Below are 24,601 nucleotides of genomic sequence, written 5' to 3' on the forward strand. Positions count from 1 at the left end.
ACCCCGGCCAGGCCTTCTTCCATTTATTACCATTTATCTTATATTATCCATTTATGTACATGTTATTGCCTCCATCAGAAGCTTTTTGAGGACATGACTAATTTTCGCTTTTCCTTTTAATGTGTAACACTTATCATGGCACCTGATACATAGTGAAAACTCAAGACAAGCTTGATGATTTGTTACTAAGTGGGAATGGCACTGGGCTAGTTTAGCAAAGCACCTCCACAAAAAATGAAATTTAATTCAAAAATGCAGACTCATAGCACTCCATATTCTGTTCTCTCTCCTAAATCTTCTTTCCAACAGCACTTTAATAGGTTTCGATGAACCATTTAGCATTTGATTGTTCATGGTCTCAGGTGGTTCTCTGATTATTTTATGTATCTTGTTGTTCACTCTTGCTGATTTCATCTGGGATTTTCTTGGCAAGGATATTGGAGTGGCTTGCCATTTCCTTCTCCACTTCATTTTACAGAAGAAACTGAGGCAAACAGGGTTAAGTGATTTGCCCAAGGTTTCACAGCTAGTAAGAGCCTGAGGGAGGGTTTGAACTCAGGTCTTCCTGACTCCAGGCCCACTGCTCTACCCATTGCCCCTGACATATATGTGACTTGTCTTTTTGAAACTGTAAATCTCAAAGGCATAGACTACATCATCAATGTCACTGGTTCCAATCCAAAAGTATTTGAAAAATGCTGGAAACAGGGAAGTTGAGGCATCCTGTCTTCCCAACAGGGGTCACTAACTTCTTAAAAAATGATGTTCCAAGTCTCATTTGTTCCATGGCACTCGAATATTGTTGGAAGTGGCACAGAGTACAGCAGGTAAAGCACCAATGGGAGACTGACTCCTGCCACACACCTAGAACATTACAGAGGGTCACATTGGCAAGGTGAACACTACCATTACTTATCATAAACTGAAGCTGTTTTACTGTTTCCTTTCTTAATCCCCACTTTATTCTAAAAAAAATAGTAAACTCTTCATTCATTCAAAAAGTGATTAAGCATTTCCCTTTGCTCATCTGTAAAATAAGGGGCCGATTCCAAATGGCCACTACAGTCCCTTCCAGATCGAAAACTATCATCTTATAATCCTATGTAAATAGTGGACTTTGATACCACTAAAGGAGAGAATAAGACTGACAGCTTTGTATATCTCTGCCTCACTTAAATGTAATTCCCAGGCTAGTCAAAACATCACCCTCGTGATATTATTGGTCCTCTTTGAGAGCAAAGGACAAAAAACCACAACAAGCACTCATTTTTGTAACAAACCTTAGTGATCAATTGGCAAAAGTCTGATTAAAACGGGTCCTTTTATCTTAGAAAAGAAAAAGAGAAAAGCCTAAATAGCAAGGTAGCAACTACAGAAATGATTTAAGTAGTCATCCAAAATTCCTTTTCTCCCCAAGAATTTTTTAGTTTTCAACATTCATTTCCACAAGATTTTGAGTTCCAAATTTTCTCTCCATGTCTCCCCTACCCTCCACCCCAGATGACAAGCATACTGATTACCCCTTCCCCCAGTCTGTCCTCTCTTCTCTCCCCCCCATTCTTGGCCCTTCCCCCTTCCTCCTTACTTTCTTGTAGGGCAAGAGGGATTTCTATACCCCATTGCCTAATTATCTCACTTCCCAATTACATGTAAAAACAAGTTTTTTAACAATTGTTTTTAAAGCTTTGAATTCCAGATTCGAATCCCTTCTTCCTTCCTCAAGCCCCCCCTCCCCATTGAGAAGACAAGCAGTTCAATATAGGTTAAACATGTGTACTTATGCAAAACATTTCCATAATAGTCATATTGTAAAAGACTAAAAAAACTACATTTCCTTCCATCCTATCCCACCCCCCACCTATTCTATTTTTCCCTTTGACCTTGTCCCTTTTCAAGTGTTTGCTTCTGACTACTCCCTCCCCCAATCTGGCCTCCTTGGTTAACCACGGACCATCCCCCCCATTTCTTTCCCCCTTACTTTCCTGTAGGGTAAGATACCCAAATGAGTGTGTAAGGTATTCCCTCCTTAAACCAAATCAGATGAGAGTAAATTCACTCATTCCCTCTTACCTCCCCCCTTTTCCCCTCCATTGTGAAACCTTTTTCTTACCTCTTTAATAATTAAAAGATCATTTACCCCATTCTATTTCTCCCTTTATTCTTCTCCCAATATATTCCTCCAACTACGCTAATATTGAGAAAGGTCTCGTGAATTACAAATATTATCTTTCCATGTAGGAAAGTAAACAGTTTAACCTTAATAAGTCCTTTATGATTTCTCTTTCCTGTTTACCTTCTCATGCTTCCCTTGAGTCTTTTATCTGAAAGTCAAATTTCCTTTTCATCATTGGTCTTTTCAGCAAGAATGCTTGAAAGTCCTCTATTTCACTGAATGTCTATACTTCCCCCTGAAATATTATACTCAGTTTTGCTTGACAGGTGATTCTTGGTTTTAATCCTAGCTCCTCTGACCTCCAGAATATCATATTCCAAGCCCTTTGATCCCTTAATGTAGAAGCTGCTAGGTCCTGCATTATCCTCACTGTATTTCCACAATACTCTAATAGTTTCTTTCTGCTGCTTGAAATATCTTCTCCTTGACCTGGGAAATCTGAAATTTGGTTACAATATTCCTAAGTGTTTTCCTTTTGGAATCTCTTTGAAGAGGTGACTTGTGGATTCTTATAATTTCTATCTTACCCTCTGGTTCTAGAATATCAGGGCAGTTTTCCTTGATGATTTATTGAAAGATGATATCTAGGCTCTTTTTTTGATCATGGCTTTCAGGCAGTCCAATTTTTAAATTCACTCTCCTGGATCTATTTTCAAGGTCAGTGGTTTTTTCAATGAGATATTTCACATTGTCTTCTATTTTTTTCATTCTTTTTGGTTTTATTTTATAATTTTCTGATTTCTCATAAAGTTAATTAGCTTTTATTTGCTCCATTCTAATTCTGAAGGAATTATTTTCTTCAGTGAACTTTTGTACCTCCTTTTCCATTTGGCCAATTCTGCTTTTTAAGGCATTCTTCTCCTCATTGGCTTTTTGGACCTCTTTTGCCATTTGGATTAGTCTATTTTTTAAGGTGTTGTTTACTTCAGCATTTGGGGGGGGGCTCTCCTTTAGCAGGCTGTGGACTTGTTTTTCATGATTTTCTTGCATCACTCTCATTTCTCTTCCCAATTTTTCCTCTACTTCTCTTACCGGATTTTCAAAATCCTTCTTGAGCTCCTCCATGGCCTGCAACCAGTTCATATATTTCTTGGAGGCTTTTGATGCAGGAGTTCTGACTTTGTTGTCTTCTTCTGGTTCTATGTTTTGATCTTTGTTGCCAAAGTAAGATTCTATAGTCTGACTCTTTTTACTGTTTGTTCATCTTCCAAGTCAAAACTTGACTTTCTAACTCCCTGTCAAGGCAGGACTCCAGTGGGGGTAGGGTGAGGGTAGGTGTACTGTCCCAGGCTTCAGGGGTGTTGTATCAGCTGCTGGATCCCCCACCAGCTATGGGCCCAGGGAAGCAGCTGGTGCTGCTGCTTTCACTGCTGCTGCTTTTCTATTGCTGCTGCTGCTGCTTTTTCTGCTGGCACCACCTCCTCCTCTTTCAACCAGGTCCCACTGAGTTCCCCCACTGACCTTCCATGCTGTTCTAGAGTTTGTGGGTTGAGAAGTCTGGAAATTGCCACAGCTCGAGGTGATTCAGTCTCCGAAGGCATGCCCTGGCCTGGGCCTGTGTACTTGCACTCTACTCTCATTCTGGTGCAACAAACCCTTCCTGTTGGCCTGCCAGGCCGTTTTCAGCTGGAGATGTGTTTCACTCTATCATTTTGTGGGTTCTGCGGCTCTAAAATTTATTTTAGCCATTTTTTACAGGTATTTGGAGGGGCTTTAGGGGAAGAGCTCAAGAAAGTTCCTGTTTTTATTCCACCATCTTGGCTCTACCCCCCAAAATTCTTAAAATGGATATAATCAACTAGTCGTTCAAAGAGTAGTAGGAACCACTGAAGAACAATACATCTTAAGTGAGCTGGCACAACAAAAGGACTGGCTTGGTGGGAAAGACCAGATTCTAAACAGTGATCTTCAGCTGTCACACTTAGCAGAGCCATATGGACAACAACAATAACATCACAAATTAGATTAACTAGCTCGTCACAATAGGGCCTGAAGTAAGTAAAGAACCATACAAGACCACGACACCCTTACTTTTGATAAGTCCCTATTAGTAACTGCAACAGGAAATTAAGTCTGCTGAAGCTCCTATGACCCTAACAAGGCAGCTCCTGATAACTAGAATCCATTCTCAAAAAGGTACAACACCATGTACTTTTCAATTCTAAGGGTCAAAAGTGATGAATGACCCCAATATGTCAAGAAAATAGGAATTGTCGACTTTAGTGGTTTGGCATAAATATTTATAGAACTTCATGCTTCATAACCTTCCATGTCCTTACATTAGGTTTTTATTCCTTAAAAATACAGAGGCGGAAAGGAAACTTTAAAAAGGTTCTCAGATGAAAAACAATATAACCAAGCAAAGGGGTACAAAGCACCCAGCGTGGCTTCCTGACTTCTATGGTCCTGCAATTCTGGTCGAAGAGAGAAGCTACAAAGTAAAGCCTCTATCTATTCTCTCCAGATACCTTTGGAGCCTTCCATTTTGTTTTCTATTAACTCTGATCTTTCTTAGATTTGAATTTGAGCTACAAGCGAATATTTCACTGCACAAGAACAAAAACATGTTATAGCACTATAGTTCTATGAAAGGAAATAGCAATAATGTCATCTGTAGGTCTATCGGTAAATGTATTCTTCAGAGCACTTTTCACTCAAAAGATCTGGACTCCACTGTGGGAAGCATCCAGATGGGTCTAATGAAAATGCCACTATCCTAAGACCTTATTATATGCAAAATTCTACAAAAATAAAAGAAACTTAGAACTTTCTAATAAAAACACAAGCATCCTTATTTGTTTATTGAGTCAATCTTTACTTCTTTTTGTTAGGATTACTCATACTACCTATATTATGATGGAATTTTAGATTTGAAACACCAGTAAATAATAAAACTGATACAAAGACTTTTCTATACCTTGGTGTAAGACGTTTTCAAAAACTGGGGAATTCATTGTGACTTATTGTACGTGCCAAGTTTTCCTTTGTATATTTAAGATATGGAAAATAATAAAATGGACAACTAGGCTGCTGATCAGAAAACAACTCTCAAGAGAGACTCTAAGGACTACAAAGAGGGGAGGAAACCCCAGAAAGCAAACTATGCAATTTCTCAGATGAGGTTAAATCACTTAGAGGACTGAAGTTGTCAGCTCCTTCACCATCTGGCCTAGAGGTACTTCTATGAGATGGGCCAATCTCCAGGGCACTTCAAGTAATAAACAAATATTCTATCTTTTTTTTTCCAAACAATTTGGAATAAATCACAAAAATATCCCATACTTTTGACATTTCCCTAAAGAATCATAGAATCACGGGGCGGCCAGGTAGCACAGCGAGTAAGAGCACCAGCTCCAGTGTTGGAATGACCTGGAGATCGAATCCCGGGCTCAGACACTTAGCACCCACCCAGAAACACCTGGCCGTGTAACCTTGAGCAAGTTACTTAATCCCAATTGCTTAGGGGCGGCCAGGTGGCTCAGCGAGTAAGAGCACCGGCTCCAGTGTTGGGATGACCTGGATCAAATCCGGGCTCAGATACTCAGCACCACATCCAGAAATAACTGGCCGTGTAACCTTGAGCAAGTTACTTAACCCCGATTGCTTAAAAAAAAAAAAAGAATCATAGAATCACAATTGGATCTCAATGTTGAAAGAGAAGGCAAAAGACATCCAGTCCAACTTGGACCTGAAGGAGAATGAATCCCTTCTACAACACACCACACAAGTGATCCAGCCTTTGCTTAAAGTCCTCTACATGTGTAACGCCAAGCACGAGCAGCTTTCCAGAAGAATACTACTGTGAACAGCTTTTAAGGTTCTCATTACATAGGATATAGTGAACACTCTACTTATTCAATAACAAATCAGAATATGTGCATCCAGAGAAAGAACTAGAAAGAACTGAGTTTACATCCAGGTGGAAGCAAAATACCTGATCTTTTTCCTTCTCTTATTTGGTTTTATGTCCTCTTTACCATTTTTCATTCCAGCTGGTACAACCCATCCTTATAACCTGACTAATGTATAATGTGAAAGTATTTACAGATCCTATACTTGACTATATGCCGCCATGGGGGGGAGGGGAGGGAACAAAATGTGAAACTCAAGGAATTGTGGAATTGAATCCTGTAAACTAAAAGGAAACAAACAAATTAATTAAAATAAAAAAAATAAAGGTTGAAAAAAATAACAAATCAGAGCAAAACATTCACAGAGAATCAAGGTACAGCATTCACAATGTTACAACTTATCACAGATAATCAAAATACAGCATTCACAACAACTTATCACAGAAAACGGCCACAAAGTTTTTTCACCACAGCGATCACACAGTTTTGAACAAAGTATAATCATTTAGTTAATCAATCACTTAGTAGCTCAATCAACATGGTACACCAGGGACAGGGAGAACTCAAGGCCCAAAGGCAGCTCCTGTACCTCTGCATTGCATTAACTGATAGGAAGTTTTTCCTAGGCAAAGCTTCAAGGCAAATTCCATCCATAGCTCCTAATTCTGATCCCTCCTCCATAGGACAATCCTTCAGATACTTAAAATACCAGAAGACACTGGGACCATCCAGAATCTCTGCTGCCCCCACTGCCCTCCATCTTCTCTTCTCCAGGCTATAAACATCCTGAAATCCTTCAACCAATATTTATATGGCATATCAAGGTTCTTCACCAAGGTCACCCTCTTTTGGATATGTACCAGCTTATTAACATCCTTCCTAAAATGTGGTACCTAGTGATAACCCTAGTGCTTCCCATGGGGTCTAACTAGAGCACTGAACATAAGGGTTCTCAGAGAAGTCCTAAGTAGGAGCTTAAAATGGCATTGGCTTAATGGGCTCCCATATCACAATGCTGACTCACATTAAACTTTCAGTTTCCCCAAATCCCTAAATCTTTCACAGATGAACTGCTGTCTAGGCATAATTTCCTCAATTTTAAAATTTACTTGTTAAGTTGTATTTTTAAACTCAACCCTATTTAAATTCACTGAACTGGATTTGGTGGAATATTTTAGCCTGTCAAGACCTCTTGATCCTGATTTTTCTGCTCAATATGCCCTCCTAATTTTGTTTCATGTGCAAATAAACATGTCATCTATGCCTTTATCTAAGTGAGTAATCAAAATGTCAAACATCACAGGGCTAAGCACAGACCCCTAGAAACTTCGGCTCTAGAACCTTCTACTAAACTCATGTCACAACCATTAAAAGGTACTCTTTGCGTCCAAGCATTCAACCAACTCACAATTCACCTACTTCTGCTACTATCTAGCTCCCCTCTCTCTGTGGTTTGCCCCTAAGAATGGCATGAGTGTCTATGCCAAAAACTTGGCTAAAATTTAGGTTTAAATCCTATTTACTGGGGTGTTCTTGGATCTACTACTATGGTAACTCAAGTATCATTTGCCTCTGCAACATACCTTTGAAAGTGAGAGCTGATGTCACAATGATCTGGGACACCAAGAGGTTCAATTACTTGCCCAAAGTCACTCTTATTTATGTAAGAACCCAAAAAAGAAAGGAACAAGATCTCTTCTGTGTTTTTTCCGTTCTAGGAATATTCTACATACAGAACACATGTCCCTTCTCACTACACAGGATAACTAGCTAGCTAGTTATGAATATATACATAACATGTATCCTATACCACTAGCAGGATAAAAAGCTTAGTAATTTAGATCATTCTTTCTTGGCAGCATGGTATGGTGAATAGAGAGTTGGCTTTGAGGTCTGAAGACCTGATTCCGAGACCCACTTCTGACACATACCAACAGCGGGATCCTGGGTAGGCCACTTAAGATTTTCAATGTGCGAAACAACTCTCTAAAACTAAGTGACAGGGCCAACATTGATCTACATGGATAGAGGGAGATTTACTAGGTAGGAGTCTCTTATATCAATATAATTATAGGTCCAGGCTAAAATATAATCCAAAATTTCACCAGGATCGTTTTTTAGTAATTATATTTTGTATAATCAATCAAAAAGTAATCGGATTAGAAGTATAAAATGCTTTATCCTTTGCAGACTAAGCCTTTAGGAACAGGCAACAACTCTTAACAGCACAATATAAACAGATTTTAGAAAAGAGGTATTTTTGCATTCAACTTCAGTAATTTAGTATTATGTATCAATTATTCTTTGTATATCACTTCTGAAGTTTCCATAACATTCATCTTTATTTAACTGATTTTGAGGGCAGATTTCCAAGCTAATGATAATTAAAAAAAACAAACTCATTTTTTCAATCAATGTTAAACCAAAACCTGTGTGTCGCATTTCATGGTACATACATGTGACAAGACTGCCATCTTGTGGTTAAAAAAGATTCGACTTTCATTTTGTTGTTGCAAGGACCCTCCAGGGTTTTTTTTTTTAAAAGCAATTTTATCCAAATATTGGATAATGATCATTGAATCCTACCTAAATTGTATAACCTATGGAGGGATATGTGCTACATTTCACAGACAATCAGTCTCAGTACGAGTTCTAACGCTACTGGTCATGTCTCTATCTGTAGACAATCGAGGTTTTGGTTCATTTATCTCAGGTTAGAAATTAATGCATTTAATTGTGGTAGAATGACTGTTCTTACTAATCTGACTCACCTTCCATACAGACACTTGTGCTCCAAGTGTCTGATTAATGAACCAATCACGTACACGTCTGAGAAGCCCTATACCTGAGAGCAGGATCATCGGATGTCAGACCTAGGAATGGAAGGGAGCTCAAAGGCCAGCTGGTCCAACCCTGTCATCTTACAGATATGGAAACTGAGGCCATTTTACAGATGGGGAAGCCCATTCTAGTGATGGAAGGGACCTTAAATGCCAGTGAGTCCAATTCCTTCCTTTTACAGATAAGGAAACTGAGGCCTAATAAGGGAACTGCCTTGTCCAGGGCCATACAGCTAGTAAGAGTCAGAGAGAAGATGTGAATCCAAGTCCTCTGGCTCCAGAGCCAGTGTTCTTTGCATAATACCACATTAACTCAAGGAATTTCACCAAATGCATGTGGGAATCTGCAGACTTGCAGTAAGAGAACAGAAGAGACTCCTTCACATTCACAGAACATAAACTGTTGTCTCTTTCCTGGTGATCTATGATGAGAGTGGTCACATACAACCCTGAGCCCCACCCTTTCTCCTCCTCCCCGCAACGGGAGCAGCTGAAGTGCAGGAGCCAGCTGATGCTTGTGTTCCTTTGCCCGACACCGAGCACACATTTAATAATAAATGCTTGCCGATGCTCCATCGATCGATAGATTGGCTCTTCAGAGAGCACAGGTGTCATCCTCACTTTGTAACGTGACCCGTGATTTCACTGTTCTGGGGAACTCCCTCTAGTCCAGCAGATCCCACTAGTTCGGACATGTACAGCCCTTAAGGGCTCCCAGGGGCAGTCGGGGAGGGAGCTCGCATCTACTTCTTCCTGACCCTGCTGAGAGCTCCTGAGCCACCAGGGCCCTAGTCTCAGAGAAGGAGACCAACGATCTGCCTATCCATCTATCTGATGAAGATCACAACGCAGATAAATGTCTGTGGGTAGATTCAAACCCACCTTTCCTGACTATAAGAACAATAATCCATATGTCACCAAATCCACCACACTATCCATACTTCCTTACATACTGCCTTACAACTGATCTCCGTGTTTTTTTCTCCTATAGATAGGGAGCAATTCTTTCATTAGGTGATCCCTGTGAGGTCAAAAGCCTTATCAATCTCCTCTACTTCTTTTGCCCCCTTCAGCAGCTCTGCAAGGGCTTAAAAAGCACCAGGATCTCAAGTGAAATCCTTCCCAGTGCTTCATTACAGATTATCATTGCAAGATTAAAAACCCCAGCAGCTTCACACCAACAGCAAGATCCTAACCATTACCCTGGGCCCTTGAGACTAACACTAATCTTTTCCATTTAATATTTTCTGCTAACAGTTTACCAAGGCATACCCTAAGGGTCACACACAGCATGTGACTCAGACTCACCATCCCACAGGGAGATCACCTTTCTTCTGTTTATGTGAGACTTGGTTAAGTCCATTCAACAAACTGACTTGCTTTGCAGAAAGGGACCCACACCTTGATCAGCAGATCCTGAATGGAGGCTTACTGACTACATAGACCAAAGCCCAAGGCAGCAGGACTTCACACTGGGGGAGGTTTACATCCTGGTGGTCTGTGAGTTGGTCTGGGCCTGTCTGGTCAAAATTATGGTACAGTAGGTATATGTGTATACCTCTACATGTGTATGTACATGTAATATACACATGTATGCACATATACATGCTATTTCTTACTGTATATTTATGTGTTTATAGTTAACTTTACATTTTAAAATGTTTTCATTGCTATTGCTCTTAAAGAACACATTTCTTTTTCCCTTGTCCACAGACTAAATAACATAAAGTACTGAAATGTACTGCTCTAGCTAATTAATTTAATTTCTACGATCTAAGCTAATAGCATATGCCGTGTCCTATAATAAAAGCAATTCTCATAAAACTTAAAGTTAATTCAAGAATAATAGGTTAGGGATGACCTTGCCTCTTCCAAAGTGTATGTAAACAAAGGAACTGAGTATTTAGGGAGCATGTATGAGCATTAATTTCAAAATTTTCCCCTTTTTTAGGAAAATAATATTTTCCTTCATGACTCTCTCTCCTCATTCAAAGAAGAAACCTCTGCTTTAAATAGCAGTGTGGTAGAGTGGGAAAAGCCCTGTAATCAGGGGTCATGGATTCGAGTTACAGCTCTGATGTGTGGATACATGTGACCTTGGGAAAATCCCTTCACTTGTCTGTGTCTGAGGTTCCTCATATGTAAAATGAGGGTGTTAGACTAACATGCATTTGCCTTCTCATTCTCAACCTTTGCTCCCGTGACTGTCATAAAATTGGCACACTTCAAGAGAAGGCCTCAAAGCCAGGGAGTGCATTGCAAGACAAGGCAGCTCAGGTCTTGGCTTCCTGCTGCTAGACTTCACTCTGCCCTTCTCTACTCATCCTGTCCCCTTCCGCACTCTTCCCTCAGGTTCTGTGGCTGAGACATCTAGAAACAGCACAGTGGACTTCCAAGACAGGACACAAACATTTCATGCATACCTGGACCTAGAAAGTCCACCAGCCGGACAGAGAAAGTACCACCAATCAATGCAGGCAAGAGGAGGAAACTCCTTACATCATGACGAATCAAGTTTCCAGTCTTGGATTCCAATCAGTTAAAGGACAACCCAAGTCTGGCATTAAACAGTGAGGAAATACAACCTGAGCTGAAATAAAAGCAGTATATGGGTATAGGCCAGAGAACGGAATCAGAGGAATGGCCTGGGGAGGAGGGGATGGGGGAGAATAAAAGACGGTTTTTCGGGTTTTGTAGATCATTTTTTGGTAGATGCTTTATACTTGAGAATTTCTAAGAAATAAATAACCACCAAGTCATTGCTTGACTAATGTCCTGAATGGAAGAACAGGTCAATAAGAGATCAGAAAATAGAGATAAGAACAAGGTACAACTCTACCTTCCAATACATGAGTGTTCAGATGTAGAAAAAGTGTTTGCATGTGGGTGGTTAGGTGCTTGACAGTTCCTAATTTACTGTTTCAGTTTCTAATTGTATGATGAATTTCTTGGCAGTGTCTGTAGACTTCTGCCTCCATTCATCTTTATTTACAAGCAATTTCCAGCTGCAGTTTTAATTTGAGTTTCCGTCTGATCTAACTACACTGCTCTGCGTTCTCCAGGAGGTCCTAATGGCAGCAATCTCATTTTCTCAACAACCTTTTGCCACAGCTCAATTTACATTTCTGAACAAGGACTTGGCAAAATACTACCCACTCTGCAGATCAGAGCTAACCTGGATTAATTTCTGAATATTTCCAAACTTGGCATGATTAATTTTAAAAAGCATCTACAGTAGTCAGTCTTCCCCAAATACCTTGGTCAATGATTCTTCTTATCAAGACCAATGATAAGCAAGAGAAAACTTGATATTTTAAGATGCAAATAATGCTGACATTAAACCATAATGCTTTCAATGCTCACTTTAGTGAATACATTCAATAATAAGTACATAAGAATTTCCAAATAACGTTTGCTATAGAGAAGAACTTGGTATAAAGTAGGCTCATTATGAACTCGGGTTACCCAAGAGTCTCATAAATTGGTTTCAGTTATATGTGTATACATATATATACACATGTATATGCATGTAGGTATTCCATAACATGTAGCTTTACATAAAGACCAAATGAGATGATGTATGGGATGACAGATGATTTTAAGGGCTTTGCAAACTTAGAAGCATATTACAAACATGAGCTAGCATCAGAATCACCATCCTCCTCTTCCTCCTCCTTATTAGGATCATTACTACTAACACCACCACAAGTACCATCACCACCAGCACCACCACCGCCATCACCGCCACCACCATTACTGCCATCACCATCATCACCGCCACCACCACCATTACCGTCATCACCATCACCATCACCACCATCACTGCCACCACCACCACCACCATTACCACCACCACCATCATCATCGTCAGAATTTCCATCATCCCTCCCTCCCTTCTCCTCCTCCTCACCATCAAGTTTCCAATGGCCTGGAGCCTACACATGAATATCAAGAGACTATAATGTGATTTAATGCCCCAAATTTGAGCCATTTTTTGGAGGAAAAAGCAGAATTTATTTGCACAATAATATGCAATTTAATTCTACAGCTGCTTAAAATTATATAAAATGTAAACTACAACTACCGGTTACATATAAATAAAACTATGCACCAGAAAAAAAAATTGTGTGTTACAGAGAGGTATCTTTTTAGGAATTGGTCTCAATTGGCTGATATCTTGTGGTACCAGATGGTGTCCAGAAATTCCCAAAGAATATTTGTTGAGAGTAATGGCCAAAGCAGAGGAAAATTTAATAGGAGATGAACAGAATATTCAAGACTTTTTATTTCATGCTATGCAAGAGTGTCAGCATCAATCCAAGACCTTGGAATTGGGGTATCCAAGGAAGGAAGTGGAAAGAAGTTTATGTATAAGAAAGATTTCATTTAACTGTATGAATTTGGTTTAAAACAATTAACTCTCCTCTTTCACAAATTCAGCACCATTTATAATTGTTTTGTTATTCTGAACTTGTTGAGCCATTACTAACATGATAATTTTCTGCTAAAATCTTTTTTTAAAAATTCCATGCGCTACATCTTCACCTTCTTGGGCTGAGGATAGAGATGACAACAAAGAAGTCATTCACCCCGTGAGTTACCCATTTTGGGGTGTACATTCTTTGGCAATGTTGTTAGCACAAGGGTGGACGATGTGTATTTCATTACTGAAAGCAGTCTACAGCAGATATAAGCCACATCTTTGTATCTTAAGAAAAACAAAAACAAAAATTCCTCCTCCCCCCAAAGCCCTGGAGCCGCCAGCATTTACAGAGTTAAAGCAGGGGTGCCCCAACGCTTCTGATCTAATTACAGTTTCCACTTTTCACAAGGCTTTTTTTGTGTGTGTGATGAAAACTGAGCTGTAAAATAATTGAGGTGGGGATTTAGAGATTTGGTACAGCAAACCTCCTCATAAAAATGGCACAAAGGGGACCTTTTTTTTTTCCTGTTGTCACATATTAAATCTTATTTGATCGATTTTACTGTATTCCAAATTACAGGCATAAGGTAGACTGCTGTAATTATAGTTTTATTGATTACTCATTAAGTTTTAATCAAGAGATCACAATAGGGAACGGTTATTATTTTGTCCCTATTCTTCTCACTTTCTAGGACTTTTCTTTCACAGGCCTGAGCTGATGCCACAGAGCAGTAAGTCCAGGCAGGGCCAACAATCAGAATGTCACAAATCACAGCTGCCAAGGGAGCATCCGAACAGCAATGGCATCATTTTATCATGAGGCAAGTTTGGGACAGCATTTTGTCCACCAGTTATTCTTCTGGCATTTACATGGCTTTTGTGTCAATGGAACAGTCAAGAATTACACATATATTTGCTTTTATTTCATTATATTTTCCCAGTGAAAATTCTTAAGTCGCCTCACAAAAAAATTAACCTTTTCTGATTTTTCTGATTGGTATCCATATTCTCTTAAAACTAGAATACAAAATGTATGTACCCAAAGCCAGAAACAAAAGCTTATTAGGAAAAACTGAATAATTAATGAGCCCTGATCTTATTTACCAACATGTGCACACACAGAAATAATATATGTAGGAGGAAAACATAAAAACACGTAGGAATGACAGTCACTGGGCAGGAAACAATCCATTCCTTTGTGCAGGTCTCCAGCCACATGGTACCGGGGGGGTTTCACTGAATTTTACCTTAAGGACCTACAGGGCAGTTTGGGAGAAAACTGGTGGTTGAGGAATTTCAGAACTGAAATCATTCCAATTTTGTTGAGTTTAAAAAATGTTTCGGTTTACTTTCAATAAAACAGGATGCACCAGCTCCAGTCAAATAAATGGAACCTAAAATTACTATGAGCACTTACCTGGCCTGTTTGAAGTGTTCTTGATACCTAAGAAATACTACGTAGCAGGGACAAGGAACAGTTGTGACTTTAAAGCCCGAGAAGAGCAGGGTCAGACTTTTCTAAGGCTGAATAATCCCAGGCCTTGCCCCTTTCCCATAATCTCTATCTCTGACTCCCCCAACCTAGCTCCTGCCTCCCATATATTAAGCTTATATGCAAACCCCCTCAAGATTATGTTATAAGGTTCACAAGGAAACCCATCGGTTACAGAAGAAAGAGGCAGCATTTCTCCTCCGACCAAAATGCACGCCTCATTTGACATGAGAAATTAAAGAGCTGCCGCATGCCCTCCCCTGGCATGTCACTCTGAATTTCCTGGCCAAGTCCTCAGGGACAGAGGGTTTATGAACGCAAGAAAGCCTTTCCTTCAGTGTGACAAACTAGCTTTCAAGGGGGAGGATGACTGTAGTGAATACAGGGAAAACGGGGAAAAAAATACTTTATTGGTTTTTTCTCCACAACACACTGGGATAATCTTTAACCAAACGCTCAAAACACACTGCATTTATGACAGTTCACTTAAAAGGAGGCAACACAACACAAATTCTAATGGAAATGGGAAAAAGCCTGCCTGGACAGAAATGTCAAAAACTGGGACAGTAAAACTATAACACATTAAAAACACAAGATTTACACTATTTTAATGTGTGCCCCCCCCAAAAAAAGTTCAATGAATTACTAATTACAAAACAAAAATCTAAACAGAATATACACCTAAGTTAATCAAGGAAAGCACAAAGTACAAATTGTTCTTAAATTGAAATCAAACAAGTTTGCAAATTATAATCTAGGGGCTAGAATGCTGACATGTAGGATAATTGCAACATTATTTGACTAACCAATGAGCAGAATTGCATATTCAAACTCTGAATTATTTTTGGCAGCTACTCAGAGAAAAACACCTCCTCTTTGCCAATTCTGTGCTTTGTTGTTCGCTACTTTAAAAAACTATTCTATAAAGTAATTTGAGGCTTAATATTCCCATCACTTTTACTACTGAAATCAGTGTGAAGACCATTTATTTTGGAAATTCCATAGTTCTCTGACAAGCCAACTCAAACTCTTGCAAACTCATCTTAAAACTGATGTCAAAAGGAAGAAGTTTTCTCCCAAACACCACAGCAAAAGACATATTTAATGTCTCTCAGGTAAATTTGTTTAGACATTTCTCTCAAACAACTACAGAGGTGATTTCTTCAATCAAAAATTCTATTTTACGGTAATGAACCTATAAAGTTTTCTATTCCCTAGAAATGTGAAAACCAAATGAAATGTTGAAATGTCTCAAAGACTTTCTGCCAGATCTCAGCCTCCTTCGCTGTCAGCTAGTCTAATCTCACCAATGTGCCCAAGGCAGGCACCCCTAAGGCACAGGCTTCCCCCTGGCACCAGCCCCAGGTGGTCTAATCTCACCTGGCCACTCGAGGTAGGCACCCACCCTTAAGGCACAGGCTTCATTCTGTCACCATACCCTACTCCAAAGGCTTTAGAGGCTCCATACAACCTCCATGATCAAACAATTTCTTGTGCCTGTCACCTAAAGCCCACAATTCAGTTCCAACCTACATTTCCAGCCTTGGTTGTTACTACTCTCAATCACACAATTGACCAAATGAGCTCCTCTCTGGGCATGCCCTACAGGCATTTCATCTGTCCCCTCTGTGCCTCCCCCAGGGCTACTGCACCCTGTACAGAGCCAGAAAACACAGGCACCTGCCCCTGCCCATGGGAAGCATTATCTTCCTTTGATGTGGAGCTCGATTCAGTTCAACAAGCAACTGGGGGCCTCCTGGGTGAGAGGCACCATGGAAGGGGCTGATGTCCCTCTGTCCCCAGGCGTTAGTACTCTCTTCCTCTCCCAATTACTCACTTATTGTCCGCTTTGTGTACCTGCCATACCCCCAGCACAACATAGGATTCCCCAGGGTAGGAAGAGTTCCAGCTGTGCTTTGTATCCAAGGGACCAGCACAGAGGAAGTGCAAATGAAAGGAATGGGAGGCAGCAGCTCTTCCCTTTCAGCTTTCTAATGGTTCCACGTTATGGTCATGCTTACCTGTGGCACCTTTCCATCTAAAACATCAACTGCTTCAAACTACATTTCTCTCCATCTGTTTTACATCTGATCTATGTGTGCTGAGATGTTAACAGCAGTTCTCTTTGTGGTGGCAAAGAACTGGAAATTACAGGGATGCCCATCACTTGGGAAATGGCTGTGGTATATGGTTGTGATGGAATATGACTGTGCTATGAGAAACGATGAGCTCAATGATGTAAAAAAAACAGGGAAAGACTTGCATGAAATCATAAAGAGTGAAATAAGTAGAACCAAGAAAATGGTGTATACAGCAATATTGTTTTAAGAATGACTAAGCAAATGAGTCATTCTGAATATTATAAATACCCAGATTAACCATAAAGGGTATATGAAGAAACACATTATCTGCATCCAGAGAAAGAACTAATACAAGTATGTATAGAAGGATTTTACATATACGTATACCTATACAAATATACATACATATATACATATATATGGGAGAAGAGAGAAAAAAAGAAATATACATGATAACTTTATTGTAGTTTTTTAAATTAAAAATAAATAAATAAAAAAGAGAAGTGATCCCCCTGAAAGCCTCTTCTCAGGCTTTCCCTGCTTTCATGGATAACCTTTCTTACCTTAATACAAAGAAAGCTTTGATGACAAATTCTGTATGCGTTTTCAGTGTTCCCTTCAGGTAGGTCATTCTCCTTACCCTCCTCTCTACATAACACGCTAATTCCCCACTAATTTTCTAAAGAGATCATGGAACCCAGAATGTATTCGATCCAAACTCCCTACTTTGCAAGTGAAAAAACTGAGGTTCATGAAGGATAACAGACTTATTATCAAGGCCACCAGAAAATACCCTAAGAGCCAGGATGTGAGCCCGGCTCTTCAATCCCCAGTCCACTGACCCCGAGTCACCTTCCAAGCCGTTCCTTGCTCATGCTGCCCACCTCAACCCTCTGGTGCTTTTCTCCCAGGTTCACTCCAGCACTGCCATCTCCAACAGCCAGACCCATAATAATCTTTCCCAGCTCTGAATTTTTAAAACTCTCATACTGGGAATAATTGGCCACTCTGCACCTCAAAGTCTTGCATTAGCGCTAATATTAAAAAAATAAATAAATACGAATAATGCTTGTCAGGCAGAACACGGAGCTCTTCACGGCCTCCCGTGTCAGAAATGCCACCTGCCTCCTCTCTGTGCCTTCCAACAATCCCAAGCACTTGGGAGACCCTGAACAAGCAGCCACCAATGATCTCCACCAGATCAGGAAGCTTCCTGAGTCTCCCCTGTATGGCGCACACTGACCATGGGTAGGTGGGATACTCACTACTTCTCCAGCAGAAGCAGCCAACATATGATTCACTGGGACCCAGTATGAAGAGGAATCAGTTCTCAATAAAAATTTTGCATATTCATAGGTGATAAAAAATGCAGCAGCTGAAATGTAAAACAATCCAGTTACCAAGTTTGTCTTGATGCCAAGTTCTACACTTATTCACATTCTTGAGAAATACAACAATACTGTACTGCTGTAATGAACCCTGCCATTAGCAGCAGCTAGGTGACCCAGTGTATAGAGCCCTGAACCTGGAGTTGGGAAGGTCTGAGTTCAAATCGCACCTCAGACACTTACTAGCTATGTGACCTAGGACAAGTCACTTACTGTTTGCCTTGGCTTCTTCAACTATAAAATGGGGATAATAATATCACCTACCTCTCGGGGCTGTTTTGAGGATCAAATGAAATAACACCTGTAAAGCACTTAGCACAGGGTGTGGTACACATTTAGGAATACTACTGTTATTAGGAAAATGTGCATTCAAATTCCATCTCAGACACTTTGTAAAAAAGAAGTTAGCACAGTGTCTGCCACATAGTAGATAATACCATAGGAAAGCTTATTCCTTTCTGATCCCCTTTCCCCATCGCACTATGAAATTCAGAGCCATATGAAAACTCAGTGACTGAAGATAAAAACTTAACTAATTAAAAAGCTTTTTGTGATTTGAGATGGCACCAAAGGAAATCATAGGTATTGGAGCTAGTAGGGGCATCATCTAACCCTCTTATTTTAGGTATGGGGAACCCAAGGTCAAGAGGAGGAATTGATCTGCCCAAGTTCTAGGACTGTAAGGTACAAAGCTGGGGACTGAGTCCAGGCTGTTCTGACCTTAAAGGAATCAAGATGACCTTCAGGCCTCTTTCCATCAATAACTGTACAAATAGGAACAATCATTGTCATTATAAAATAAAATAAACTATGATGCGCTAATAATGTAGAAATCCAAAAGAGGAAACTTTTGTGTTTTAATTAAGAATAAAGTCAATTCTCAAATGTTACAAGGCTGATTTTTCAAGTTCGCTATAGCTAATTTTATTAGTTAAAAGCTGAGTTTACACTGTGGGAACAATAAATTACCTAACTGAACTTGAAACCAAAAATGTGGGCCCAGTTAGTATCTCTCACAGGTCTGGCCCAGGAGGGCTCTGTGAGATGTTTGTGCTGTTAACACAAGATGATTATCACCTCAGCACAGATAAGAGACCAAAAATGAAAAAGAATGACAAATTCCTCATTTCTAAATGACATGTAAGCATGACAAGAGTTAATGATGCCTTTCTAGGAGCAATATACTGTGAGGAAGACTCAACATTGCTGCTAAGAGGGTAATCCCTGATGAGAAACAGCGAGGGCTCAGAGCTGCACAATCCAAAGGCGAACGGCTTCTGGCGGTAATGCTGCCATTCTATGTTCTCCATGAAGTGTCACCTCTGGCTCACTCACTGAATTAACCACTTTAGAGACCCTACACAGTCTCTACTTTTTAACTCCCTTTGGTAAATATAATACCCACTGACCCATTTTTCTCCAGTAAAACAGAGAGAAATGATAGAAAACACTGACCAGCTCCTAGGTATTCCCCTTTACTTGTTTTAAACAACTTTTGGTGCAATTTTTGAGAGGTATCTTGTAGGGGATCCCATAACAAGGTGCTTTCTGAACTTCAGAAAATAGATGTGAAGGATGGATTTCAAGCTATGGCAAATAGGAACCTGCATGCCCTTGGACAAGTCACTTATCCCTATGTGTCTCAGTTTCCATATCTGAAAAATAAAAGGGCTTTTCCTGGATGTCTCCAAGTTCCTTCCAAGCTCTAAAATTTCTTATGTGCTCCTCCTCCTAAATCAAAGCCTCTGGAAAGCAGGGGCTTATCCAATATATCTGCTGAACGAACAATGAAACCCTTCTGCAGAGTAAGCACCTGCCCCCGTTTCCTGCACATGGCAGGCACCCGGTAAGTGTTTCTTGGTGTTAGCAGTGGGGCTGCTTATAGCGCTCAGATTTACCCTGAGCAAAGAGGATGCCCATGTTTGGTTTTCTCCACCTTAATTCAGGGGAGGGGGAGTAAAGAAGGAAGCCTTATATAAAGCCACATCATTAAAATTTCTCACACACTCACACTCTCTCTCTCTCTCTCTCTCTCACACACACACACACACTCACACACTGAGGACCCCCAAAAGGCTTTGTTTATGTAAGTTATATCTACTGATATTTACAATATCATATAGTAAAACTAATAAATTATTTATGTTTGTATGTGTATATATATATATATATGTGTGTGTGTATGTTTACGTATATATATGTGTATATGTATACACATACATATGATACATTTATTTGACCTTCTCATATTCCTCACGGTTTATAGGACCATACTGGACAGAGAATAGGTCATCTGACAACACTACACAGTAAAGTGACTTATAACTAGTGCAGAAAAATGTATGGGCAATCCTAAAAGAAATTCCCCCACTTTACCCTTATAAGGAATTCCATCATTTAAGGTAGGCCAATTGCATATTTTTAAATGGTCAGCTACAAAACCTTTAAATGACTAACATCTACATCTGGACATGAAAAACAGGAATAAACCTGAATTTATTAAAAAGAAAAAAGAAGAGCATCATACAGCATTTGAGAATCTGGCCTAGGTTTTCGGTGCCACTGGAAAGATCACTACTAAGCAATTAAGAGTTAGGAGAGTGGTGTTATTAACAAGTGTCTGGGATGAAATAGCATAAATACTACACAAAAGAACACAACAGAGACTTTATACCCAAGATGAAATCAAGAGACTATAAAATGAATATCCAGGAAAAAGTTAGCAGAAAAATGGTTACAGCACCTCAGGCAATGTAATGATGATCACTGAATTTAACACTGAAGGCTTTAATGCCTCTTGGGCTCATCTAGTCCACAGCAAGGAGTAAGAAATGGTGGTTAATATTATGTAATAACAGTTAACATTTATAAAGTGCCCACTATGTGCCAGTCACTGTGTTAAAAGCACGTTACAATTATGATCTCATTTGAACCTCACAACTCTGGGATACAGTTAAGACTGTAATGTTCTTTATCAGAATTAAAGATATATTTAATTTTTTTAAAAACTCATAGCTTTTTGCATTATAAAAATAATGGTTCAAGATCTATGTACTAACTGATTAAAAAATAATGGGGTAGTAAATAAAAAGCCAACCCAGGCAACAAATTACACTGAATAGGTTATTATATGTGAGGCTGCACCACCCGCCACTCTAAAAACAAATTTCATTATCTCAGGCTTAAAGCAGCGTGAACGCCAATGTAACTTTTACCATTAGGAAAGGATCCAATAGCTGCAGAAGGAACACCAGCGTAGATTCCACGGAAACCACCAGCCTTATTAAATCCTTGGGGACTCTGGAGTCTAGTTTTTATGGTATCCAAAGGAAATAATATCAAGTCGACGGAGACACCTGCTACCCCTCCAGCCTTAAAGACAAAAGAAAAAACATGGTTTTAAAAAAATAAGTTATAATAGGTAGATTTAAGGGTAGATGGATAGGGGAGAATATGCGGTTATCAGTCGAAACTTTGCAGTGGTTGGCACTTTCTTTTCATGCTTGAAAATGTAATTAATTGAGAGAAAACCATTTCTAGCACCAATGTTTGGGCATTCTTTCCTGATCACACATGGCTACATATGACCAACTTATCTAAAGATGCTGGGGGCCTACATTTCTCATTATGTTTCCCAGACCCTACAGAAGTCCTCCTAAAAGGTAGAGCAACCTGAAGAAATATTTCTTCCTCCATCTCATAAATATGCAAAGCAGAACCTGTCTTCCATATTCACTACCCTCTCACCCAGTGGTACTCAAAGTGTGGTCTGGATACCCCTGGGGGGGCCCCAAGGCCTTTTCAGGAGATCTGTGAGGTCAAAACTATTTTTGTCATATGTTATTTGTCTATTAAAATGCTCTTCTCTTTTCCAATTACATATCCATGTGAGGCTGGATTTTCTTAATACACTTTAACAAAGATGATATATTGCAAGAGACTGAATGCAGAAGCAGATATGAAAATCCAGCTGTCTACTATTAAGCCAGACATTAAAGAGATTTGCAAAAGTGTGTCAAACAGTGCTGCTCTTCAAATCAAATGAGATACCTGTAAAGCACTTAACACAGTACCTGGCAAACAGCGGGCATTAGCTAAATGCTTATTCCCTCCTCCCTCATTCTTCTCACTAATTTTTTGTTTTGTCAAATATTGTTATTTTTCATAAAAATGTTATTTAAGTCAACATGCAAATGAGTTTATTTTAAAATGAAATTACTTTTTAAAATGTATCTATTTTAACTTGTAATATGGTAAATATTGATATATTTATAATATAATATATAATTTATAATATATAATAATATAAAACTCATAAACAAAAGCTCTTTGGAGTCCTCAATAATTTTTAAGAGTATAAAAGTCTTGAGACCATAAAGTTCAAGAACCATAGCTCTGACTCATGATGCCTGCCATCAAATCTCTCCTTTCCTTTTTTCTAGACAACAGGTCCCTCCCTTCTCTTTTACTTTTTAGCCATCCATTAAAGTTTGACACAAATTTCACTCCTTCTCCACAGGATTTTATGTAATTTGTTCTTCATCCCACAGGCAGGATTTGAATCCAGGTCCTCCTGCCAAGCCCAGCACTCTGTATACCCTAACACTATGGCTATACCATCTCATCTACTCTGTGCCATACAGATATATATGGCAGACTGTCACTTAGGCCTGAGGGCAGGGGTAGTGTGCTTTCTAAACTTTCTATCCCCCTCCTCCAAGCCTCACTGTACTTTACGAAGCCTCAGTACCAAATGAGTGTTCAATATTAGAATGGATGAGGCTCAGTAGATAGGGGATGTGAAACAGCAGGACGCAGGCACAGCCCCAGCCCCAGCCTCATCTGTCAGTTCCTTTGGGGAATGGGGTGGGAGTGGGGAGGCAGAAGTGGGCGACACTTTTGGCAGCCATGACACTGCCAAGCTCTTCTCTCTTTATATTGACCGGGACGCATGTTCCCACCTTTTCTAAAACTGAATTTCTGAGCCTGCCTCTGTTTGGAAACCTTGGTCTACCTCTTCTGGGAGGCAAGCCCTCCCACCTCACGGCTCTCCCACTCTTGGTGTGCTGAACACTTGCAGCAGCGGGACTGCCAAGGCTTCCTCAGGCTCTTGGTTACTCCGTGAGCCTTCCTGAAGCCCACTGTCATGGACAGCAGGGCATCCGTGCCCATGGTGCTACTGGTACCCCAAGGACAGCAAGAGTAGAAGGAAGTCACAAACAGGACCACCTGCATGGTAAAGAGCATGGCCCTGAGGAATAACATGAATGAAGCAACACCATGATGTCAAACATAAATGTTCTAATAATGTGTTTCACCAAAGATATCCATCTCTCAGTTCAAAGGTATGTTTGGGAACACTGCATTTCATAGTACAGATCATGCTGTGAAACATACTGGTACAAGCCTTCGATCATTTGGGATTTCCTAATGCTCTGTTGAAAATACACATGGAACCATCAATTAAACCAAAGAACCCTGAATAATCACACTTAGACATCAATACAGAAATTTGGGGTCTTCAGACCACATCCTCATATAGTCAAACTGGAAGATAATTTAGAGTAAGATGAATGGATATCCGATGGATGTCTAAGACATGTCGATGTAAAAGTTCCAAAGACATCATTCTGAAGAGACAGGTGACCTGGTGATTACATGGGAAGCTCCCAAGTCAGATTTGCCAAACATCTAAATGATAATTATAGTAGAGAGGTGGAATGGAAAGAATGCTGGGCTTGGTGCCAGGAAAAAGCTGGAATCAATTCCTACAGACCCCAATCTAACAAAGACCACCACTGGAGGTAATCACTTGACTTCTCTGAGACTCAGTCTCCTCATCAGTAAAAGCGAGGTGATAACATTGGGAGTTCCTATCTGGAATACCTTCCATGGTGTTGTTGTGAGGATGCAGTGACCAGGTAAGTACTAGAAAGACCTGACCACACTAGAGAAACAACAGGGGCTGTCATCTGAGCAGAGATGGGACCCCTCCCTCAGCGGTCTTCACACTTCTTAACTTCTTAAGTTCAGGAGCCATTCTAGTGTGACAGAAGAGCCAGGGGACACCCCAGAAAGGAGTACTTCTCTGATAAGAAATCACTGGACTACTAGCCTAAGTTCGTTCTTAGGTCATACCAACAGAGTTCACTGATGGACTGGGAACAGAAAAAGAACAATGAGGGGCAGCTAGATGGCGCAGTGAATAGAGCACCGGCCCTGGAGTCAGGAGGACCTGAGTTCAAATCTGGCCTCAGACACTTAACACAAAAACTAGCCATGTGACCTTGAGCAAGTCATTTAACCCCAATTGCCCTCCAAAAAGGAAAGAAAGAAAGAAAGAAAGAAAGAAA

General features: G+C 40.0%; 1 protein-coding gene across 3 annotated transcripts in view; it reads right to left on the reverse strand.

Moving 5' to 3' along the window:
• The window catches only part of SLC25A26 (solute carrier family 25 member 26), a 163,208-nt gene that overhangs the window by 129,226 nt on the left and 9,381 nt on the right, over nt 1-24,601 (reverse strand). For all 3 annotated transcript variants that reach the window (XM_069084165.1, XM_069084164.1, XM_069084166.1), the window contains exons 2-3: nt 21,464-21,620; nt 18,126-18,235 (exon numbers count right to left, since the gene is read on the reverse strand). In XM_069084165.1, the coding sequence (XP_068940266.1) occupies nt 18,126-18,235; nt 21,464-21,620 (267 nt within the window). The remainder of the gene's footprint in view (nt 1-18,125; nt 18,236-21,463; nt 21,621-24,601) is intronic.

The sequence above is a fragment of the Petaurus breviceps genome, unplaced genomic scaffold (genome assembly GCF_028583685.1).
Source record: "Petaurus breviceps papuanus isolate PSGF00001 unplaced genomic scaffold, PetGlider_PUasm1.0 174, whole genome shotgun sequence".
NCBI lineage: Eukaryota > Metazoa > Chordata > Mammalia > Diprotodontia > Petauridae > Petaurus > Petaurus breviceps.